This window comes from Hippopotamus amphibius, chromosome 6 (assembly GCF_030028045.1).
Source record: "Hippopotamus amphibius kiboko isolate mHipAmp2 chromosome 6, mHipAmp2.hap2, whole genome shotgun sequence".
NCBI lineage: Eukaryota > Metazoa > Chordata > Mammalia > Artiodactyla > Hippopotamidae > Hippopotamus > Hippopotamus amphibius.
Window position 1 is genome coordinate 59755819 of NC_080191.1, and position 24616 is coordinate 59780434.

The following is a 24616-nucleotide window of genomic DNA, read 5'->3' on the forward strand; positions in this document are numbered from 1 at the left end:
GAAAAGCAGCTGCTGGCTGCTTTTGTGCTGGTGGAGGACTTTCTGAGGAAGCTGGTCCCAAGACTGGTGTGCCGCAGGGCTCAGCAGATGGTGGCCACTCTGGCCGGCCACTGTGTTTGTAAATACAATTTTGTTGGAACACAGGCACTCCCATTTGTGCGTGTGTGGCCTCTGGCTGCATCGGGGCTGCAGGGGCAGTTTAGTTTTGACAGAGCGCTATCTAGCCCACAGAGCCTAAAATATTTACTCTCCAGCCCTTTACAGAAAGTGTGCTTGGCCCGTGGTCTGTGTGAACAGTGACCTTCACACCACCTTCAGTGAGTAGTACACTTCATGAACAGCCATGTAAGGGAGCTCACATGAGGCACCTAACAGGGCAGACACCAGCCAGTGTTGAAAAGTCTGGGCTTCTTACAGATTTGTAGGTAGTGTGCACTTAAGAAAACCTGCTTTCACGATTGTGACGATACCGTTACGTAAGTGTGGTTTTCCTTAAGTATTTGAGAGGCCGGTCAGCGGTGCGGCTAGCAGACAGCCCGGTGCAGACAGTGGCTCGGAGGCGTTTTAGCCATGTGACCTTGGGACAGCCCTCTCCACATCGCACACCTCAAGCTCCTCCTCCCTAAAGTGAGGAGGATAATGACAGGGACCTCTTAGGCTTGATGTAAGGGTTAAAGGAGGTAATGCAAAGAACTTGGAACTGAGCTTAGTTAGCACACAGTGAATATCAATGACTGGCTTTTATTGTTGTCAGTAATCCAACCCAATTTCGGCTGGAAATCTGGAGAAGCTCCTCCTCTCCTTCAGAATAACCCCCAGGCTTGGAAGCCTGTACAGGGGACCTCTTGCCTCTGCCCCCTTCTCACGGCCACATGGAGCTCAACAGTGACTTGCTCTCGAGTTTGCTCTCTCACCGTCTGTGCCATTGTCCAAGGCCTCATCCACAGGTACTCCCTGCCCTTTTCTGCCTTATTCACCATCCAACAGTGACCCCCTACCATTTTTGCACCCATGTTTGGGTATTATAGAGGATTATCTCTATTTTACAGAGAACGGACTGAAACGAAGGAGAATTGAAGCATCTTACCTAAAGTCACATTGTCAGTATACGTACGGAGTCTTCACTCAGCCCCAGTTCTCCCAGATCCCAGAGCCTGCCCCACACGGACTCCTGGGTTGTGACCCAAGGTGGTTTTTCAAAAACCTTCACTCAGCCCCTCACCATGGACGACCCCCTGCACCCCTACCCCACACAGACTTACTCTTCTTTCTCTTACACTTTTCAGAGTGCATTATCTTTTTGTTTTTGCTTTTGTATTTCTTCTCATCTTACCCCTGCTGCTCCACCTCATACACACACACACACACACACACACACACACACACACACACACTTAGGTTGTGAGCTTCTGGAGTACAGAAATTGCATTGTATTTAACTTTACATCCTCTGTGCCTAGAACAGTTATACATGAAGAGATTCCTCCAGAAGGTAGTAAGCACAGTTGGAGAAACACTAATCCATATTCTACAGACACCCTTTTGCATATATTTCATTTCAGCAGTCACTTATTGGGAGGCAGCATATTTTATTGGTTAATTACATGGATTCCATCATCGTTTTGCTTGAGCTTGAATCCTAACCTATGAGCTGTTGATTTTCTTCATTTGTAAATGGAGTCATGGTTGGATCTATATTTCATATAATTATTGGAGACGTGAATGAAATCATTGATGGAAAGCACTTAACCCAATGTCTCACATGTAGTGTGGTTCAGCAGTTATTATTATTGAAGTGGCATTATATATGCCTTCAGTTTACTTGAATGTAATTTATGTACACACAATCAAAATAAAAGGTGTGGAAGAAGAGAGAAAACGAAACTGCTGGACTAGTCCAGGCCTTCCTGCTCTGGAGCACGTGCCCTGTGTGAGCAGGGATGGGAGGTGAGACTGGGGGCACTCCTGTCAGCCTGGGACCCTGCCTGCTTCCCGTAGTGGTACCATCTCTCTGGGCTGAGTGCCATGCCAGTGCTTGAAACTTATTTCATAAGACACGGCACCAAGTACGGACCCGCCGCTTTATCTGGTGCTCAAGCAGAAAGTCTTCCAGACACCCGTGAAACGCTGACTCTGCTAGACTAATGTCGCATTTCCACAGGACACCTCTGGTGGGATTTTGAAGGGTAATTTTGACCATATGTGCGTGTTTTCTTATACCTTCTGAAAGCTTTATCGTAACTGTCCAGTGTGGTAGTGATGTAGTGGTGCCGCCTCAGATTGGTGTTCACCTAAGGACTGGGGCCTGAAATAATTACTTTCGTTAAATTTTGGTAAGAGGGTGAGTTGTAGGATGTGCGGAAGCCCCACACGGCACTTGCAACCTGTGTCCGTTCATAGATGGTTTCGGTGACAGCCTGGATTTCCCTCTGTGCTACAGTGGTCCTGTGTGGCCCTTTGCCTTTGGAATGTGCAGAGAGAGCATATTTTGAGACTGCCAACCTCATCTGTGCCCATAGGGGAAGGGTTAATGAGAATAATGACTAATATTCTGTGTTGATCACATGGCTGGACACGAAGTATTTCCAGTGAATGGTTTCGCAAGTTCAAATGTTAAGTAAAAGGCTTTCCTTTCTGTTTGATTTTTATTTAGGTAACTACTCCAGACCCCCAACGTATAGTGGAGTGCCCAGTGCAAGCTACAGCGGCCCAGGGCCCGGCATGGGCATCAGTGCCAACAGCCAGATGCACGGACCAGGGCCAAGCCAGCCGTGCGGTGCCGTGCCCCTGGGACGAGTGCCATCAGCTGGGATGCAGAACAGACCATTTCCTGGAACTATGAGCAGCATGACCCCCAGTTCTCCTGGCATGTCTCAGCAGGGAGGGCCAGGAATGGGGCCGCCCATGCCAACCGTGAACCGTAAGGCACAGGAGGCAGCTGCCGCAGTGATGCAGGCCGCTGCAAACTCGGCACAAAGCAGGTATGCCGTCGGGCGAGAGGTCTGTGTGTGGATGTGTGCGCACATGCAGAGCCCAGAGCCGCGTCATCCCCTGGTCACACAGGGGTGGGGAGCAGCGGAGGGTCACTTGGTTTGGCCATTCCCTTTGCACTGTCTGTTCCGTACCGTAAAGGTCAGAGAAGTAAATGGTGGCCCGTGTTCTGTGAGACATGGAGGAATGAATCAGTAGCGGGCAAGTCAGGTGTGGGAGGTTATTTGAAACGGCTATGAGTAGTCACTGCAGCAAGCAACCCAGAGCCCGTGGCACTGGGAGTGTCTGTGTGGTTCCCCTTAACACAGGGAGGTTCCAGCAGGAAATTCTAGAGCCGAAAAACTGGCCAAGATCTAAAACATTCAAAAAGAACGTCTCCTTTTTATTTTTTAACCTCACCATAAAAACCTTTATAAAATAGAAACTTTGTATGTGCACATACGTGTATTGTGTGTCTGTCTAAATGTATACGTGTGAGATTTATTACTTCATGTTCTTATGTCGTATTTTATTTTTCTGGGCATACCTTTCTCTCCTCTCTCTCTGTCCAAACCAAAAGGTGGTTAATAAAGGATTATATGTCCGAAAGTTTAAGTTGATAGAGCAAGGCTTTAGCCTCAATTACTTACTTGTTCTTAAGCTTGAATTTTAAAATTAATTCTGAAGTAAATACTTGACCTGTATAAAAATAACCAAATTAAAAATGTATGAGGCAAAGAGAATATGTTTTAAAAGACTTACATGTCAAAATGTTTGAATTCTGTTCAACATATGTAAAGGTATGTTATAAAACAAAGGACACTGAAAGATATGTATGAAGATACGGTATCTTCAGAAGAAAAGATAGAAGAGTCTGATTTTGTCAAAGGGAAATAAGAGCTTGTGTGTGTGTGTGTGTGTGTAAATGTATCCCTTTGTTACTTTTCCTCTGAAGCTGCTATTTGGGAATGTTAGGGACCCTTCCAGTCTCACCGTTTGCTCCACAAAATAATAAATTTACTTTGAGGAATCAAAATGAAAGTCAGTCTTTTCTCTCTCTTCCCCGCCCCCCCCACCCCCCCCCCCCCCCCGCCCCGACCTTTCTCTCTCTCTCATCCACGTTACAATTACTTAGAACCTTCTGAACCCCAGCACAGTACCTCTGAACTGAACCTATGCAGGCTGTAGACAGAATGTTTTAATATACCTATCCGTGAGGACTGATTTGGCTGGTCCAGTTGAAGTTCTAATTTAGGTTTAAATGAAATTGTCCGTTGTCGCAACTCAAAAAGCCCAAGTTATTTCCTTTTTAAGGAGAAAGTACTTGATTGCATTTGGCATAAAGCCTTGGATAGTGATGTGGGAAGAAGATAACCGTAGAGATTAAGGCATAATTGTTTGATTAAAAAGTCCTGCTGTGCTCCCTTTCTGAATCAGTGTATAGGTAATTTTACATAAATTAATGTATAAGTATACATCCGCGCATCTCCACGTTCTGTTTCTACTCGGTAGACCATTCCGAAGCCTCACCCTCACATCCCGCCCATCAGAGCTCTCCAGGAGTTTACATGGAGACTGTTTGTTTTTTGGCTTTTACCAAAGTCAAAGCTATGCTTCAGAACCGCAAAACTGAGACTGGATTCGAGAACCTGACTTTCTCTCTCCTTCGCCCTGCCCCCACCCTTGTTTTGAAGGATTGATCTCCAGCTCCACTGCCAGGCAGCTGCATGTACAGAGTTTTCTGCCACATTCTGTAACCTCCACACCTATGTGTGGAAATAACGTAATGGACAGGGGGTTCATACTTGTCTACGGAACAAATCCAAAGAAGTTGTTCTTCTGTTCTACTTTAGGCCACCATACATTAGGTCGCCTGCTTATCCCAGCCAGTCTGGGGCTGGCGGACGCCCCATGTTTTCTTCCCAGCACCCCAACTATGGCAACTCTCAGGCTCCCATGATGCACCAGCCTGACCAGTACGGGTAGGTAGCCACATGCCCTGACTTGCTGCGGGTCCTGGGCATTTTTTTAAACTGTTAATGAACATGCCATCTGGCTGCGAAAGGAACACCCAAAGCAAGAGAGTGAAAGACCTAAAAGGAAATCCATCCCAGAGGGGGCTGTCTTTTGTTTATTTTTGTTTGTTTCGGGTTTTTTGTTTGTTTTGTTCCGTTTCGTTTTTCATTCTCACCGCAGTACCGTGGTGGTTTGGTGGAGACCTGCATGCCGTCCCCCAGATCCTGTCTTTGCATGGCTTCAGCATGGCTTCTTTCCTTCGTGCCTGAGAGGGAAGCAGAAACTTTTATCTACGTAAAAGGAATGAAGTCACCTAGTCCAGCGTCATGTCCCCCACTGCTGTCATTGTGTTGTCTAGAACTGCTGTTGTGTAGCACTGTTATCATGACTGTGTTGTTGTCACTCCTGCCACTACAGCAGCCTGCTCCCATACGCGCCCTGAATTCAGAGTGCGGCGGCCTCATGGACGAGAGCCCACAAGGGCTGCAGGAGGCAGGGCTTAGGTTCTTAATGGGACTTGCAAGGGGTTTCATGACATCATCACTGAGCAAACATCTGTGCCAAAGATTTCTGTTATTTCCTTCTCCCAAGGAGGTTTGGAATATTGAAGTCACCAGGAAAATACTACCAAATAATCCAAAACAGATTTTTTTTTCTAAACAGTGTTGCCATCTTATTATCAATTTCAACACAGGAATTACATACAGCAACAAAAAGTATCTCTTCTTTCCTACTATAAAACTATAATATCAGCCTGTCACTGTCTTTAGGTTAGTAGATACTCTTATTAAAGTATATTATTATTGAGTGTTGTCTAAGCAAAAATATTTTTATTGATATCACTTAGCATATAGTAATGTTAAGATTATCTCACACAGATTGACTCATGTTAAGGAGTTGGTTTCAGTAGGAAGATACAACCGTTTTGTAAAATAAAACAGGGAACAGTCAACCAGCTTTGTTTAAAGACTAAACTTACAGAACTGTTTTCACTGCTTGTTATGAACGCATGACACAGAGAGCTTTCTAACGGTTTTGTATTCAATATACATTTATTTAGGCAACAAGAGCAAATGATAATTTTGCAATTGAGAGTTCTAAACCCTGTAAACATGGTCCTAAATGTGGACCAACAAAGAATTCTGTAAACATAATCCTAAAAGTGAAATAAGTGTAGAATGAGGTAAACATACTTATTTTGGAGAAATGGTCTTTCTCCTTTTTTCCTTTCTTGTGCTACCTTCAAGGTCACTTCATGAGTTGGTAGGAAGAGAACAGTGTGGGGAGAAGAGCATTTACCATCAGCTGCTAACCCACAGGCTCTGTCCTTTCCCAGCTCAGGAGTCCTGTTTAGACCCATGAAGCTAGTTTGGCTGTGCCTTGCCAAGCCACATTAAGCAGCTGTGTAAAATGAATTTAAATGGCATGCATCAGAGTAAAATCTCTTCCACTGGGGCAGAAAATCAATGTTAGCCAACCAGCACGGGAAGATGAAATCTGCATGTCAGCCAGCAGCATCCAGATAGCTTCCTTAGAATACAGCACCTCCTCCTTAATTAAAAAGAAGAAGAAAGACGTTGGAGTGATTCTTTGTAAACCATGAAGCACAGTTGGCAAAAGCTCATCTTTGCAGCCCCATCCCTATCAGCTCTGAATTTTAGCGTTTGTGTTTACACTATTCTTTCTAAAAGAGAAAGAAAAGAAAGTTTTATTTCTACTTTAAACCTTCCTTTGCACTTTACCATATACATAACCTGTCGTGTCCTTTTTTTAAAAGCAGAAGCTGGAATGTGAGAAAACATGTGTAGTACATGTTTCAGTGCTATGGATTAGGAAATTTGATTTTCAACGTTTTTGCTTTACTTAACAGCCCATTGCAGCAAAGTCATGTTTTTGCTTTTGCTTTTGTTTTCTTTCCCATTGATAGCTCTGTCAGATTAAAGTTAGGTTGGCAACTTGAAAAGCCCGTTCACTAAATGGCAGTTTATCGGGAAGAAGCAGCCTAAGCCTTTCAGAAACACAGTATAGTTTGTAGAGTTTGTTATAATGACCTCTCTCTCAAGTCAGAATCCCAAAGGGCCGAGAGCCTATCAAAGAATCTGAAAAAGACAAATTAGTGACGAAGGGAGGGAGAGAGCATGTGTGTTTGTGCGCATGTGCGTGCGTGCGTGCGTGTGTGCACGTGCAATTAGACAGAGACAGCTAACTGCAAGAATGAAGGAATGTGGCAGTTCTGCTTCAGGCTTTCTCAGCTAGTTGGATATAAGATAGTATAGAGAAAAAACACACAGATGTAACCGGTTGGAAGCCGTTTTACTAATTCCTTTTTTAAGAGTGACACTGAGAGTAAAACCGCTGCCTTGAATAAGTTAAGGAACATATGGATGAATTGTTTTTTCTTTGTCACCTTTTGAGTAAAGGACTCCCTCATTTTGATTTGCAGACAGTTTACAATAGAACGTGATGAGCTGAGTAATACTCTCCAGTAATTTAAAATTAACAATTTATATGTAATGTCTGTCCAGGGCCTGCCACTCATACGCACTTGATATGCTCAGAAGATGCCTTGTTATGTTCACTTTTAAAGCATTTGTAGATAATGTTCTATTCTTTTGAAGTAATGAGAAACAGAGTGGAAAATACGGGTTGTCTTATTACTAAAAGCCTAGTCAGGGCTGGCAGATGATGGCTGTCTGTAGCATCACGTTGGAAGGACTCTGAGACGTTGTCAAAGCACAGATGAGCCAAGGTTGGCCAGACGTTTAGGAGAGACTTTGGCCTACTGCTTCTAAAGAAGCACTTCCGTGAATACCAGCCTGTAACATACTCCTTTGTATGTTTTGAATGGTTTACCTCTATGCTTAACACACATACACAAGTAAAATAAATTTCCCTTAGCCATTTAGTGTGTTTTGCATTCATTCATTCATTCCAGGTGGCACCCACCTGGTATTGTTCCACAATTGGCATCTCTGCCCAATGCAGCTCATCTGTGAATTCGGATATTTCAGCATTACCCAGGTTTTTTTTCTTGGAAATGAGCTCCAAGGATGATGCATGACTTCAGTGAACTTACAGAAGGCCTGGCAAGCCCTGGATCTTTAGGCCATAATAGATTTTGATTCCTTGAAGTCAGCCACCCCAAGCACCTCCTATATCTCAGCTTTAACCAAGTCTTCAGTGACTTGAGATGGTCTGTGTCAAAGTCCTGGCACAGATCTTTTGGATAATAATATTTTCATCAGGATAGGTTCCTAGAGGATATAGAATTTCAATTGTACAATAGTAGAATTTTAGAGCTGGAAATATTTTAGATGGTATCCAGTCTGTACCCCTCAATTTTATGATGAAGGAAACCAAGACCCACAACGTTATGGGCCCAGGGTTAGTTAGTTACAGGCAGGGCAAAGTAGGCCCCAGGGCTTTGTCTCCTGGGCCTATTACTCTTCCTTCTACTTAGTGCTGTCTCTGTAGATTTTCTTCTTAAAAAAAAAAAATCTCTTAATTTTAGTTCTCCTTCATGTCTAAAGGTAAATCTATTGATACTATTAGAAAGCAAATATTCATCAGTGTCTTATTGGAGATCTTACTTCTTGCATCAAGGTCTGGATTGTTTTTCTTTAGCTCAGCCTTTGTTGCACCTGAAAGGAAGGGAGCGCTTTGCTGCTTCCCACTCAGACTCCCTGCACATCATGAGTAGTTTGTTTCTAGAACCATACACCTTGTGAGACCAAGTGACAGTTTACTTGATGGCGCACAGTTGGGTTTGAATTTCTGTCCTTTTCACCCTTCGATTGCCCACCAGTTGCACTTTAACATGCTGCATTCTTGAGACTGGAGCGTAGCTGTTAAAGTAAGGTTTCTGAGTCGTGCAAGAGTAGAGACAGAAGTTGGCATTTTTACCCAGATAAATGCATACACCTACGTGATGCTGATACAAGCGATATCTGTCATCCTCTTCTGTCCCTGAAAGACTCCCCAGTGAACTAACTGAATATCAGATGGAGGAAAACTCTCATACTTCTTGCTTTAAAAAAAAGAAAGCAAAAATGAGTCAATTTGAAAAGTCTCATTTCTCCTGCCTAGGAGGGAATTTTTATACTGAATATCACAACCCTGAGTCTAGAGACCTACATTTTAATTCTTAAGTCACACCAAAAGCCAGGATAACTGAAATTAGTTTTAAAATATTTTTGTTTTTGGTAAAGTAGAAGATTAGGAATTTTAATATTATTTTTCAATCTTAGCAACCCTTTAACAGAGTGAATAAATTTCATGAAGTCTTAACCATAAGGCAGCTTGATCAATAGCAACCTGACTATTGATGTTGACATGGCGGGATGTCTTGGGAGAGTCTGAGCAGTGGTTGCTCTGCTGAGGAGCAGCCAGCTGCACGTGCAGACCCTGGTGGGTGGTGCCTACGTAGACGCTTATATCTGTGTCTTGTGTGCACCCCCCAAGCACCCTCCAACAACTGTTTTTCATTGAGGTGTACTTATAATTCATTTCCCCTGTTGCTATTTGCCAGCAAGGCACTTTTTCTGTATTATTTTCCTCTGAAGCCAGTATGACGCAGTCTGCTGATGGGCTAGGAACCGCTGATGTGGAAACACAGTAGTGGAGATTACTGTGCATTCACACGTGAAAGAGAAGGGGCAAAAACACATGTGTGTCCAGCCCCAGTTATAGTGGGTGCATGGGCTTGAAGAGCTGTGAGTGATTTGTGTTAACTAAGAATTTAGCCCTTTGGATTTTAGACAATTAGGTATTAAAATAATAAGCTATGATTTGAAAAGTCATGTTATTGAAGGACAAAGCGAAAAGATTTCAAAGGCTTAAATAGAGTTTTAATTTTTGCAATTAAATGTAAGCCTTTGCTTTAACATCTAAACACTATGCTTTAATGTTTAGCTCCTTTTTTCCCTGCAAAGTTTAGAATTTGAATGAATATTACTATGTTGGTATTGTAAGATTATGATTTCAATCAAATCTTTCAGAGTTCCAAAATTATTATAGCAGCCATAAAGTATATTTATTAGTCTTCAGATCAAAAAGTAGTAAAACACTAATTTTTAAAAAACCAACAGAGATTTTTCTTGAAGTCTGATAAGATCCAGGGAATCAAAGTCTGAAACGTACAGCAAACCTTTAATGGACTAGAGTCTGTGAAGTTCCTTAAATAACTGGTTATTATCTAGAGAGATTTTTAAATATACACACACACCCTCACCCCAGCCTCATGCCAGGTGAGGCTCGTGGGCCTGTATTTTTTATAAAGCCACTGGGTGATACTGGTGTAGAAGACCAGCACAGATCTGGGGATTGCAGTAGGGATTCCTGCTGCTGAAGAGCACTAGTGAAGAACACGCAGGGAAGAGGCAGGAAAGCCCAAGGTCGGATAGCCCGTGCTTTGTACCTGATAGACGCTGACTGAAGAAAATGCTGGACTAGAGCTGGGGACACTGGACTGAAATAGGAGGAACTGCTATTTAAACAGACCTGATAGCATGACTCAGGCTTTGGCGATCTTTTGTCTTACTTTCTACCTCTGAGCATCCTCTCAGATATCAGTATCCACCTCGTACTCTGAGATAGGCCAAGTTCCCCTCCATTCCTGGACCTGCCTTCTTTATTCAGAATGTCTTCTATCCACGTCCCAGTCTACTGCTCTCGCAGCAGGCTGCTGTCTTTACCGTCTAAGAGAACTCACGATGACATGTGTATCAGGTTGGGGCTCTTATTAACCGGACGAGTCCCCCGTCACTGGAGTGTGTGCCCCTGTTCATTCATCCAGGCAGCTTGTCTTCCTGTCAAACCTCATGGGCCCACTAACATATCTGCCCCCACATACCACATACACACACTGGACAAACTGGGAATATCACATCTAGAATCAGCATTATAGGTCCACCCATCACCGGGAAAAATCAGCAACACAGCCCAGCCAATCCCAGCTATTCAGGGTTGCTAAAGGTAGGACTGTTGCAATCACGTATGCCCCAGGTAGTACCATTGGTCTCAGCACCAACCCGCGAGGTTCTGAGGCTGAGACCAGAAAGTGTCGCATTGTTCTCAGTCTGAAATCTCATAACGTCAGCAGGGTTTGGGGCTGAAGGCAACAGGAACGGTTTATAAAGTGCTGAAGAGGATGTGATCTGGGTCTTGGTCTGTCCCAGTCTGGGGTGGGGGAGGTGTTGCAGGGGACCGTGTGACGATCATAGGTGGGGGGCTGGATGCTCTGACCGCTCAGGGAGCCTCTTAGCTGGTAGCATTAAGGCTGTGGGAACAACTCCCTGAGGCTCTCCTGATCTTGACCTTCATTCTTATTTTGAACTCCATTTCCATTACCTGGATTAAAAAACCAGACCATCAGGTTTTAAGGTGTTAGCTCTTACTGAATTGCCTCTGACTGTGGAATACCTGCCAGTCCCAACTTGCTGCATCCCGCATCCCCTGCTTCTCAGGGCTGCGTGCCTGGCGCGCACGTGAAGACCTGTAGTTTTGCTCAGCTGTCAAGCCTTTCTTGCAACATTTTTTACCCCAGTTTTAAACAGTGTTTTGCTGAAACAAATCAAGTAACTTTGTGTCCCAGGGCCACCTTTAGCTCAGAAAATCTGTAAGAATTTTAGGAGGATTTTTTTGTAAGTTGGAAATAACCATGTTGATATCTTTCCTGGCACTGCAGCCCTGGACAAGTGCATTCCTTGTTAGAGGGTTTTACAGACTGTTGCTGTGGTAAAATGTAAGCGATGCAGATCTCAGGATTGCATTGAGTTCCATTGTTTTTTCAGCCGACAGATTGGTCCATTAAGGTACGAGAAGTCCGAATGCACGTGAGATCTGTCCCCTCCTAAGACAGCACCTGGCTCAGCTCCTTGCTTCCTGCTACTGGGCTCCTCGGTGTCCGCCCCATCCATTTGCTGCCTGTGTCCCCGGTGCCCAGACCTCCAAGGAGACTCATTCCTGTGTCAGTTCACTCTCCCTTATGGCTTGTACCCAGGAAGGGAGTGTCCTGGTGCAAAGGCGGGAACTCCTATCACTGAAAAGGAATAGTCCTCTTTGTAAATCGAGATCTTAAGGTATTATGATGTCAAGATAAGTTTTCTTAAAGATCTTTAATATAATGCAGTTAGAAAGGGGCGCTTTTTTCTTGCTGTGGGGGACATCAGAGGCAACTAATTTTTCTTTCCCGGGATTCAGCAGATCTCATTTTTACCAGACAAGGAAACTGTGCCGGTTACGTCTTATTAGAGGCCAGTCTGGAGCGGCATATGCCGGCACCTGCAGAGTGCGGGGGTCACCTCTTGCAGGGAAAAGACAGGTTTAGAACCCAGTGCTGCCCCCTGTGGCTTTTATAATGCCCTACACTTGAGGGAAGTGCTCCTGTCAAAATCTCTGAATGTAGCATCCTCAAAAGGGAGACTTCTGGTTCATTTTTATATGATTGCCAGTAAACAGTTCATAATAATGGAACAATAGGCTCAACAAACCAAAATCAACTTTGGGATGAAGAGAACGTTCTTAGTTACCAGTTACCAAAATTCAAGCAGCCAGACGGTTTTTGCATTTTCTTCACACCCCAGCAAGGAAGTCTCTCGCTTCGGAAGCCTGGAGCGCTATCTGTTCTCCTAGCTGCATTGCGAGAGAAGGTGAAGACCATTCGAGAGAAGGTGAAGATCAGTCAGCTGCTTTAGGAACAACTAAAACCAGTTACCTGCATTGAGGCGAAAAGGAAGTACTCAGTCTTGAAAATGCACGACAGGTGCCTTTTTAGAGTGAGTGCCAGGAGCAGAGCTGATAACAGGTTGGAGCCCTCTGAGAAGTCTGCAGGAAGTAGTTAGCAAAAAGGGAAACAAGGTTTCTGATGTAATAGGCTTCCCGGAAATTCAGGATGGAATATGCAGGATTCCTCAGCTTCACTGAGATGCAGGGGTGAAAAGACAGCTCTTCGGAGAAAGGTGGAGATAACCAGGAGGAATGCTTTAGGACCTAAGGAGAGGCCCTGTGGGCATCACCACGTTATATAGGCCCAAGGCAGAGACACGTGTGAGAGAAGTTCTGCTCTGAAGAGTTACCTGCAAATACATACTCACTAAAGGCCATTCCTGGAGAATATGCTAACAAAATCATCACTCCCCTCTATCGAAAGGGTCTTTTTCAGTAACCAGGAATGTTATCACATTCCTCTTTGCCCATTCTTAAAGGGGAAAAGAAAAAACTTAAATGTATCACTTACCAAAGGGTTTGGGGAGTTGCTGATTTATAGCTGGGAAATGACTGAGAATTGTTGCTCTAGCGATTAGTTGCCGGCATCATACCCATTTCAGCTCTCTTTAAGGGAACAGGCTGCCTCAGAGAGAGATCATGTTCACAACAAGGGAAGATCTTAGGAAACAGACCAAGAAGTGTGGTGAAGGGCACTCCTGCCTGGGGAGGAAGGATGGCTGAAAGGCCCTGCCCTCTGCTTTCCAGCCTTGTCTCCAGCCGCCTCCTGGCAGCTCAGACCCCACAGGTCCAGAGCCCAGCTCGTGTCTCCTTGGCATCTCCCCTCACAGCAGCTGCCCCTCACCTACCCCTGTGCAGCGGGGCAGCCAGGAGACGTCCCGGCCACCTGTTCTTTCCACACAGTGTCTGCCTCATCACCAAGTGCTGCCAGTTCACCCCTGAGGTCGCGCGCGCTCAGCTCCTGGTGCTTCCACCCCGAGGCCACGTGCCACCTTCTCTCACCTGGATTCTTGTGCACGCCTGTTGCCCTGTGTTCGTTCTTCCTGCCTCTGGTGTTCCCCCTCCCCCAGCCAGAGGACCGTGCCTTTGAAATACACATCCTTTTCTGCCATTTCTTCTCTTAGGGTACAGGGAAAACCGCAGAAAACCGTAAGCCTCGCGTGGCCTGGCCCTTCCTCTCCCTCTGATCTCTGTTCTCTGCTCTCCTCTCCTCCCCTCCTCACCCGATTGAGGCCGGTTCCGTCCCTCAGATCTCACCTGAGGAGAGGGGTTGGGGGGCCGGCATCCCTTCCTCAGGGAACGTTCTCTGCCCGCCTCATAAGCGCCCCAGCGCACGCACCTCTCCTTCACCCACACGGCATGCCTGCCGTTGGACACGCCCTGCTCTGGTTACTTGACTTGTGTTTGCTTGGGCCCGCTGGTGGACTCCTTCCTCCCCCTCTCCTCCCACACCCATCATAAACACATGACTGTTGCCCTCAGCTACACAGAAGCTATTTCTGACTCATTTTGTTATTAGAGCATGTCTTCCTGAGGGAACGGGGTGCAATCGCTTTTTAAAAAGCGGCATTGTGGCTGTGCATCTTTCCGAGAACCTAGTTTTTTAAGTCTTTGGCACTTGCGCTTGTTCTTTGTCTTTGGTTTGATGATACAAGTGCCATTTTACCTTTCTAGGGTTGATTTCTAGCCAGAGCAGCAGGCTTGTTGAGATTATAACATTATTTCGCCACGAGAACTGCAGTTGCGTTTGTTGTCACTGGGGTACCGATGGATTGGCCACACCGAAAATGGGCTGCAGCTCGGACAGCTTTCACTTGTTTCACTGTTGTTTGGGGGGCAAAGCTAGTGATTTTCACTCTTCAGATATTAGATTTTAAATAATCTTGACTGAACATGTCCCTCTTGGTACTGCTTTGGAAGAGCTACTGGGTAACTTAGGTTGAGTCTGTTTCACCAGTGATCTGGACACATACATGCAAACTTTTTGTGTTTATAAAACAATTAAAATAGGGCATCCAGTGTAACATTATGTATACGATTAGAGCTCTCCAAGGATAAGCTCTGCTGGAATTGGGCTTCTCAGAGTTTCAAGTTCCTGGTTCTGATAACTGTTAGGTTTAAGTGAGAAAGTGCCCCAAATTTCAGTGTTAATCTCGTTTATTTTGTCAGTAAGCAGTATTTTCTGGCTTCATAAATTAAACTACATCCATAGCAACCGTCCCTATAGAGAAAGATGCATATGTTTGGCAGTCATCCTGTTTTCCAGTAAAGCTCACACACTGCTTTCTGTTCCTTGGGGCATAACTCAAGGGTGGTATTTGCAGTGCTAGGACTCTTCATAGTGAGCGTCTCTCCATGTGTCTTTGCCACTAGGACTTTATATAAAGTGGCTTCACTCATGTGGTGTCTATTTCCAAAGCATTTCTTCTGTCTGTCCCTACCCTCCTCCAAAGAGCTGTATCAGAAATCTATTCATTTTCAAAATAGACATTTCACACTTTCCAGTCTACCCTGTTGAGAAAAAATAGTTGGTGATTGCTAAAACAGTATGGCCTAAGTATTCTTTTAAAGCACCAAAATCATGTACAGACCTTATTTTATTTTATTGTAGTTGACTTAAAAACAAGATATTTAGAAGTTTGTGGTTACTCTATGTTGAATTTCATACTGATATTTTTACCGGCTAAATTCAAACTGTGGTGGGAAGCTACATTCTCCTTTCTGTTTTCACAGAGAGCCATTGGAAATGGTCACTTTAAAACTGGTGTTTGCTTCTGGGATTTCTCCTCCAAAGCCACCCCTTTATTGGCAGATTAATGTGTGATGTTTGAGAAATCTCCAAAGTGAATAAAAGCGGGATCTATGAGAAACCACTTGCTCGTGTCTGTAGACGGAGCAGGGATGAGGAGTGCTGGAGGGAAGTGCTTTTCCCGGCTCCACTTCTGAATTATTCTCGTAATAACCTGCTTTCTTTTCATGGAATGACGGATCCTACACATTCAGGTCTAGTCCCAACTGAAGACCGTTTAAAGTCCCTCTGGTTATTCTGCAAGTCCACGCGTTTAAATAGCAACCCCCACATCCCATGTCGACACTTCCGAGACTGGGGAGTCATGTGGGCTGTCCCCCAGGCGTCCCCCACCCCCAGCCCCGGCCAGCGCCAGCCAAGTGGTCAGCACATGGCGATTTGTGAGCCGCCCCACACAGTTGTTTTCACGGGGCGCGGTCCAGTAGCCACCTCAGCAGCCTGACAGCAGTGAGACTCGGTTTTCCAGCATCTCTCACCCCCACCCCCAGACACTGTCAGGCATTCACTGCCACAGTCATCGCGGGTTAGGAATCCGTGGCATCAGGAGAGTGGTCATTCGTAACAAAAACCATCTGAGCCCCTAGACCCACTAGAAACGATAGCCCAGCAGTTCACAGACCTGGAGATTGAGGTAGGGCACTTTGCTCTTCCAGGTACAACTTACATTTTGGTAGGGTTTTACGTTGAAACCGCTTCCCTCTTGTCGGTTGGTATTTTCGTCTATTTTTGTTTTATTGCTCTTGTTTCCTTTTGTGGAGGAAAAAAAAAACTGGTGGCTTATTTCTTTGCTCTCCTAATTCCATTTGGAGCTTTCCAAATGTTGCTGTGGTCAGAAAGAGAGCTGGTAGTCCGTGAGCGCTGCCTCTGGAAAGGGACCAACGTCTTCAGAGGCTGCTGTGGCCCTAGTAATGGTAGTCAGCCCAGCCACATCAGCCTTCTGTCGTGAGCCCTGGAAATGCTCTTATGTCAGCGGCACCACAATAAGTTGGAGCGCTCAGTCTGGTCAGAGAGGCCACCATCTTGTGTTGCCTTCCAAAAAACAAATTGTCTCAATTTCCAAAATTCAGCAGAGGGCGTTGAAAGTTCTTTTTTAGTATCAAGCCCATTTTGCTTGTTCAAAATTACCAGTAGTCTTGGCAGTCATTTCCAAAGCAGTAATGAATAGGATTTCTTCTGTGATGATGACAGACTGGCTCTCTCCCCCGTTTAGACAGGTGGCGGAGTGCATGCTCGTGGCCACACATGCCCTGCTCTGCTGGGAAGGCCCATTCCCCCCTTAGCTCCTTCCCTGTTTGGATGTAACCCAAGAGACCTGCAGCATCCAGGATAAACTCCCTCCTCAAGGCTGGTGTCCAGGGCGCTGGTCTGTCCACTTCTACTACCTCTCACTGTGTTCACCTCACGAGTGAGCCCTCCAGGAAGCCCAGAGAAAAGCACTGCTCTGATCTGTCACTTTCTACAAGGAAGGAGGAGTATGGTAGACGAGAGGAAGGACACGACAGGCCACTTTTCTCATCGAGAGCTAGCGTTGTTAGAGGGCCCTTAGAGAGGAAGTATATAGTATACTGGGCTGAAAGCAGACTTGGGGACTTCTGCTTCTGCCACTTACTGTGTGTCTTAAGGCAAGTTATTTAATCTCTCTGATTCTTACCTTCTTTCTCTGTATATGAGCATAATGCCATCTCCCTTCCTCCAGGAACTTAAAAAATTAAATGTGTAAAGTACCTAGAAATCATGCCAGTTATATGTGTAAGCACTTAATAAATTATTGATGTTTTTATCATTAGCAGTTCCTCCATGTTCAGATGTAAAACACTGAGGCTAAGAGAGCCAAAGTGCTTTTCCCCCAGATCCCAGTGACAGCGGAAGGTGTCCCTAGTGACAGAGTCAAGAGCCCTGGCTTTTCAACCAGACTCTTAAGACTATAGGTATAGTTTAATTGAGGACCATTGTATCCAGTGACTGACATCCACCACATGGACCTTTAAATCTTTAACTTTTTGTTTTTTTAAAACCTCTGTTATGTGCACTTTCATCATCTTATGGTGATTGAAGATGAACCGTGCAGACTTGGGGGAGAAATAATAGATTAGAGTAGGACCTTTGAGGTTACTTAATTTAACCATCTGCCTAATGGATTTTATACTCTGATTCTCTTTTTCCACCTTAGTTGTAAACAAGTGTGCTTAAGGTACTGTTAGTTTCATACACGTTAGTTTCACCACATGTGAAACTGAATTTGGTGGAAGCTTGAAAAGGTGGCCATCTTTCAAAATGCCTATTCACAATGATAAATATGTTCTCTATCAATTCGTTCATTTAACAAATACTTTTTAGTAGCTGTGATGTGCTCATTTGCACTTCTCAGGAGGCATACGAACATAAATTATTTTAATATACAAAGGAAAATGCAGAAGCTATAAAGCTATAAAAAGGTATAAAAGGCACAGAGTCTGGAAAAGGCAGAGCTTCCAGGTTGAGGAATAAGGGCAGCCTTCATAGAGCAGGTGGCCTCTAAAACTGGGTCTTGAAGAATGGGTGAAAGTTGGCTAAAACTTGAAAACAATCACTGGCTTGGAAGTAGGTTCCAGAAAACACAGCCTGCTCATAAGTTAAGGATGTTCTTCATGTGATTTATCAGCTAAGAAATTAAGAGAACAGTCCCAACAGGTGCTACTTGTTTTCCTTTGAAACAGTTACATAAATGCTGAATTGTCTTTTTGAATGAAACACCTCAGAAGAGAACCTAAGATATTGAAATTAATGCCAGCAGTCTACGATGCTGATGTTTAAGACCCTAACCATACAGGGATATGTTCATAGCTGCTGGGCAGTATATTTATAAGTATTTGATGACTAGAGGTTAATCGGAAGCCACTGGGTGATCTTAGACCCATTGTAATGAACTGCAGGCTATTACCACAATCTTTAGTTATTCAAAGCGGGGCTTAGGTGAGCTGAGAATTCAAGGAAGATGTAACACTCCTTCCTCCTAGAGCCACACTCACATTAGCCTTTCAGCCTTCTAGAATATTCTTTCCAAGCCATCATAAGTGTTAGTTTGTACAGAATTTCTCTATATGGTTGGTATAATATGTAAAAGAGAGAAAAAACCACTCAAACCTTTAGTGCTTTGAATTCTCAGATAGGCCATGTTTGAACAACTTCTACCAGCCAGAAAGTTGGATCCACTGAAAATAGCTACACATAAAGAATAGTATTTTTTAATGACTTGTGTTAATTTCTTAAAGAATCTATTAAAAATGTTTTTTACTATTATGCGGAGAGCCACAATTAAAATGATAGCTTAATGGAGGTGGAGGGAGTTGTCATAGTTAATTTGGAACAGATAAGCAAAGTGTCGGTGCATTTTAACCCTCCTATCAGCTTTACTCCTAAGAGTAAACGTTAGTAGCCAAAACATTGATAATTTTTTTAAAGTATGCTATTTACATAAGAAAAGCTTGACTATAACAGTGGAGTCTTTTCAAGATTTTGCCACATTGCCGTCATCTTTCTTTTTGCGTTTTAATTTTCCTGGGAGAATTAAGCCGCCGTGCCTTTTAAACCTGTCCCCTCACCTTTCCCTGTCTCATTACCAGCAGTTAGAGAAATGACATTGTGTGACAGTTGTCTCCTTCAGATCAAAGAGTACCCTTTTCCTCTTTGTAAGAGTGAGGAAAAGTTTGTCTTTTGCAGAGCGTAGGCACAAAACTAACAGAACTAAGTCACCAGAAAAATGTCTGCACAGCAGTGGAGGAGGGGTGACTGGGAGCCTATTGGGACATGTACAGCTCGTCTAAAAGCTCCCCTTTCCCTCCTGTCACAGAAGTCCTACAAAAAGAAGTGGAAGTCTGATGTTTACTGTATAATTTGAATAAAGGGAAATTGGTGTGTTTTTAATAGTACCTCATTGCAGAATGTTAAAGGGAGTTTTGGAAATGCTTTCTTTCTCCCATATTCGTTATATCAGAAAATTTAGATCAAAGAAAAAAATTTTTAAACAACATTTTCACACTGCCCATTTGTTTTTCATTTCTTGACTTTTGGTTTTTGATGCAAGGATATTAAGTAGTGTTAATAAAGAGTCAAATCTTTCTAAATGTTAGAAATTAATTTTGCTTGCTTTTGTAATTCCTGTTCTTATTTCAAGTTCCCCCTTTCCTGCTTATATTCCTCTATATAAATTATAACCTGGAACACCTGACATTATTTGTGGAACTGATATTGTTTGTAATTTTTGCATAGTGTATTAAATAATTACTTAGCAGTAGAGTTCAGCCTCTCGCTCCAGGAAATAAATTATTTTAAGGGAACAAGAAAAATAATGGCCCCACCCCTTGCATAAATGACTGCCATTATGAGAAGTGACTGCCAGGGTAAACCGCTGCTACTGTGCATGGTCAGTGTACGTATGCGTGTGCTTTCTCTTCCTATAGGCAAGGCGGCTTTCCCGGCATGAATCAGAGTGGACTCATGGCTTCCAGCTCTCCCTACAGCCAGCCCATGAACAACAGCTCCGGCCTGATGAACACCCAGGCGCCCCCCTACAGCATGACACCCAATATGGTGAACAGCTCAACAGGTAACCTTGGCAGCTCTGTGCTTCTGAGGGCTGCCCTCCCCCTCTCTCCTCTTAGGCTGGTGCCACTGAAAGTGAAAAAGCAACTCGAGCAGTCGGATCATTTGGCGAAAAGGGGGAAAATACTACTCTGCTGCTTGGATACTTGCTCAATCTATTAAGACTTGAAGATTACATTACATTTTATGTAAATTATTTTTATTCATTCTGTATTTGTGTAATATGTGGACATATTTCAAGTGTCATTGGAGATTGCTTGCAGAGTATATACACTAAGCTCTTTTTATCTTTGGGCATTATTAGGCATGTTGGAAGATCCTATGACAAAGTCTGTAGTCTCCATTTGACAGTGGTGGAGATAAGCATTTAAAATTCATATTTCAGAGGAAATGATTGAAGGGTAGGACAAGGGGCTGTTTGAAATAGGTTTTTGGTTTGGGGTTGTTTTTTTTCCATATAGGGAAACTCACCTTAAAATCTATACATGAAAATATTTGTTTTTTAAGTGCTATTTGTAGACTATTTCTGTTGAGAAAGTATGCATTTTTTAATGAATTGTTTCAAGTTTTTCGTGATGTTTAATTTTTTCAGAACACTTTATGATCTCAATAATTGCATTCTTACCAAATCCCATCTGATTAGTGGAGTAAGAGTATTCTGTCAGTTTGTGGAAATAACAAGAATGTCTAAAACTGTGCAAATGTTCCACGTGCTTAGACCCCGTGGGTCCTGAACCACCTCCTTACAAGCCCTCTAACTATCTAGCGGTGATGAACGCTGCTCTTTAAATGAGAGAGCGCTGATGTGTTTCACCTGACCTGTTAACTTTCTCTGGCGCCCACGCTTTGGGTAGGATTCCCTCCTTTACCGCAGAGTTTTGCATAGCCGGCTGTGTACCCTGCAGTGCTTTATGATGTGTTAGAAAAACATTGTGGAGGCAGAGGCTGGGCTCCCTCTTCTTACCTTTTTTCATTTCCTCTGCCTTTCGCCATCTTTCTGACCTCTGCTTTGAAAGGCCACCCCAGGAGCTGTTGTTTCTTTGTCAGGAAGGACGGACAGCTAGAGGCTAGGCTTGCATCCCATCCAAGCTTCTAGGGGTGTTGGTTTCTGGGGTCTAATTTAATAGTGCCATTCTCTGATTACTTTTCTTTAAAAGTTTATGGAAGAGGAAAAAAATAGAAACTACTGGTGAAAATGAAGCTTTTTAAATAGATAAATAAAATAGCCCTTCCTGATGGTAAACAGGCATTCATCCCAGCGAGGTGGATGTTTTTACATTTGAGATGAAAGGTGAAAAGCTTGAACGGTTAGCTAGAAGCTTCCCCTTCCATTCCCAGCACCGTCCCAGGTAATGGCGTATTTGGGTTATGACAGTATGTGTTTTGTCTGGCTTGCTGAAATAAAATTACTTCAGAGCATTGACACTACACAATAAATTCTCACCCACTATTAGCAATGCTCATTTTTCCCTTTTTTCCTTTGGACCCCAGAGCCACAAAAATAACCAACAACAAATAGATGCCCTGCCTGAGAAGATTTATGTATTCCTGAGGAGTAACCCATTTAATGTAGATTCACAGAGAGGGTTTCTTTTTATTATTATTATTTAGATAATTCAGCTATTTGTTGTTTCATACAGAGGAAATGTTCAATGAAAGGCCATTTATCCTCACAGTCTTTTGTATGGGCCAGTAGTAGTATATTTTTTTTATTGCATTGTGCATTTTGAAATATTGAATTTTTAATAATTTAAACATTTATCAAATTTTCCTCTACCCATTTATATGATTTGATTCCAGCTTTATTAAGTCAAATGCTACCTGATAGAAAGTAATTGTCTAGCATATCCAAGGAATATTGATGATGTAGCATTTACGATGTCTCTGTTGATAGATACACGTGAATCTGCTGTAACCGCATTACACTCCCTGAGGGAAACAGGAATGACAAAGGAACCCAGAATGTTCCAGTGTAGCTCCTGATAGGAGTTTTGGTCTGAAGGTGTACACTTGGCTTTTCTAGAGATGGGCCAGAGATAGCTTGGACCATCACCACCTCAGTCTACTTGGTTTGGGCCCATGGAGATAAATTACCAATGATAACAGCAAAGCGTTTTCTCCAACAAAGGACACTTTTGGAGAAAGTGCAGGTAACAGAAGTGATGGCCAGGGCTGGCAGTGGGGTTTTCTGAACCTCAGTTAGCAGCTTCTGCAGCCAGCATTCCAGCATCCTCTTTGCTGAGTTCAGACAGTTGTGCTGTAGACAGTGTGCAGGGCCAAAAAAAAAGTCCTCCTGTGTAGTGACAAACTGTTACAAGCTTCAGTGAGCAAGTAATTATTTAAATGGAGTCAGTGTGACTGTGAATGTGGCAACTCTTTCTTCACTTCGGATCCGGGGAAAAGTGGGATGGTGAGCAGTGGGGATGGTTTCCCTCTAAAGAAGCTTTTTTAAAATACATATTTGGACTAAAAGATTAGAACTATGTATTACTATGGGAAAAATTATGTATAACCTTGTTAAAGATACCTTTATATAATATTTGTGTTGTTAGTTACATTGTACTTATTTGTGTTTCATTTTACAATATTCATTAGTCATAATTATCTGCATGTAAACCATCACTTTAAAGAAGATATCTAAATTCTAGAAAATATATCTGCCATCTGTGATTCTAAGTTTGCCTCACCAGAAGTCACTATACAACGTATAGGCCATTTCCATCCGAATAAGCTGAAGATAGTAAATGAGCAGCCGTATGCCACTGTGGCCAAGCACTGCCCTCTTGGATGTGGGTCGGCATAGGGACATTTCGGGGGATTCTTTCAAGGCCTTGCTGATCCAGCCAGAGAGAAGTGTTTCTCCTGAGCTCTTCTCATACCCTTTGTATGTGTTAAGAGTATTCTTTTATATTTGCCACATATAAAAATAGTCGTGAATATCTACAAATGTATACGTGAAGTTAGACCCTTTTGTGTTTTCAAAAACAAGGAATAAAATATTTTCCAGAGTTTGGTATATTATTTACCATGAAAAGAAAAGATCTGTTTGTATGTTTCTGGTCTTGTTTTACCATCTTCTGGGAGTGATTTTGCAGCCTTACAGGGAGGCTAAGTAAAGGAAGCTGGGAGAGTAGGAATGAATGCTTAAGTTCAGTTTTACTTGCACCATATGTTCTTATGTTCTTTTTGAATATGTTAAATCCAGGGTGGAATAGCTGCCTTAGGACTTTGACCCATACTTACTCTAAAAACTCATTCTAGCTCTTAAGTTCCAGTGGTAAAGCCAGAGGCTAGTACTTGAAATGTATTTGCAGTACTCACACAGCACTTTCTGCAGTCACAGATTCTTTACTGCCCCTTTTTATGTCTGAACTTTACATACTGGATTACTGATGTCAGTGGGAGGAAGAACAGGGCCTCGATTTAACACATCCTCTTAATGCTGGTGGTCTTTCTCTTCTGGGAAAGGAGGAGAAGATAGTGCCCTCAGAGTAACAGTGCCCTGGGAGGCATGTGGCTCTGTGTGATTCATTGAGAATTCTGGTAAGAAGTCAAAAATAAGCATTCTAACTAAAGGAATAGTAAAAGCCACAGTAAGGAAAGGCCTTATGATCCACTTAGTAAAATAAAACTTACGTTGTACGGCAGGAGTGTTAATTAAAACTGTTATTCTCTATTCTGTCCTTATCTCTCAAAATAGTAAAGCAGTGTAGTTTTGGAAATATTTATGTTTGCATACCCTGAGTGCCCACTTTAAAATATATAATAGGAAATGAAGAAGTTTGGGGAATTTCAAACCAACATACATGCTTATATTCCTCTATTGTCATTAATTGTTGTAGTACAATATTGACCTAGTGCTGTATGCTAAAAAAATCGCTTCTGTGTACATTAACACGTTTAATGCACGAAGAGGGATTTAGAAAGAAATTATTATTTCCTATTCTTCAAAGATAATATTCAGGCATAATTTATTATGAATACTGACAAACTATCTGTTACAACCTTAGGAAGAGCAGGACTTAACAGAAGCCGCATGTCCATGACTTTACCACTTTCTCTGGAATTGTGTGGCTGTCGTTCCTTTGAACCCACTCTGGGAATAACTAGCAAGGACATGTGGACTTTCATAAAGAAACCCCTCTTTCCACACTCATCCTGCTTTGTTTCCCTTTTATTCTTCTAAAAAGGGGGTTTCTTCAGGTACAGATTTACTAATTCATATCTCGCTAGACCCCGAGAGGTAAAACGGCATGAAAGCAATCCGCTACTTTGCACAAGCCTCTCTTCTTAGTGTACTATCTCTCAGCTGCTTTTTTGAGGTTTCACACATTCACAAAAATAACAGCATTTTTAGCTGATCCCAATAGATTTTTCTCTGCAGCTGCATCACTTGAAAAAAGCTTTTTGTTCCAGTTCTTAAAGTCTAAGTATTGAAAGTAATTTGAAAAAAAAAAAAAAAGAAGAAAGAAAAACATCCCAATTATGATTTGTGTGTGTGGTGATGACTTCAAGG

The 24616-nt window shown here is 43.1% G+C and overlaps 1 protein-coding gene across 7 annotated transcripts in view; it reads left to right on the forward strand.

Annotated features, from left to right (window-relative positions):
• Positions 1-24616, forward strand: part of ARID1B (AT-rich interaction domain 1B) — a 389909-nt gene that overhangs the window by 330255 nt on the left and 35038 nt on the right. For 6 of the 7 annotated variants that reach the window (XM_057739653.1, XM_057739658.1, XM_057739654.1 and 3 more), the window contains 3 exons: positions 2653-2980; positions 4823-4951; positions 19959-20104. In XM_057739653.1, the coding sequence (XP_057595636.1) occupies positions 2653-2980; positions 4823-4951; positions 19959-20104 (603 nt within the window). The remainder of the gene's footprint in view (positions 1-2652; positions 2981-4822; positions 4952-19958; positions 20105-24616) is intronic. The other variant, XM_057739657.1, reaches the window with a different exon arrangement.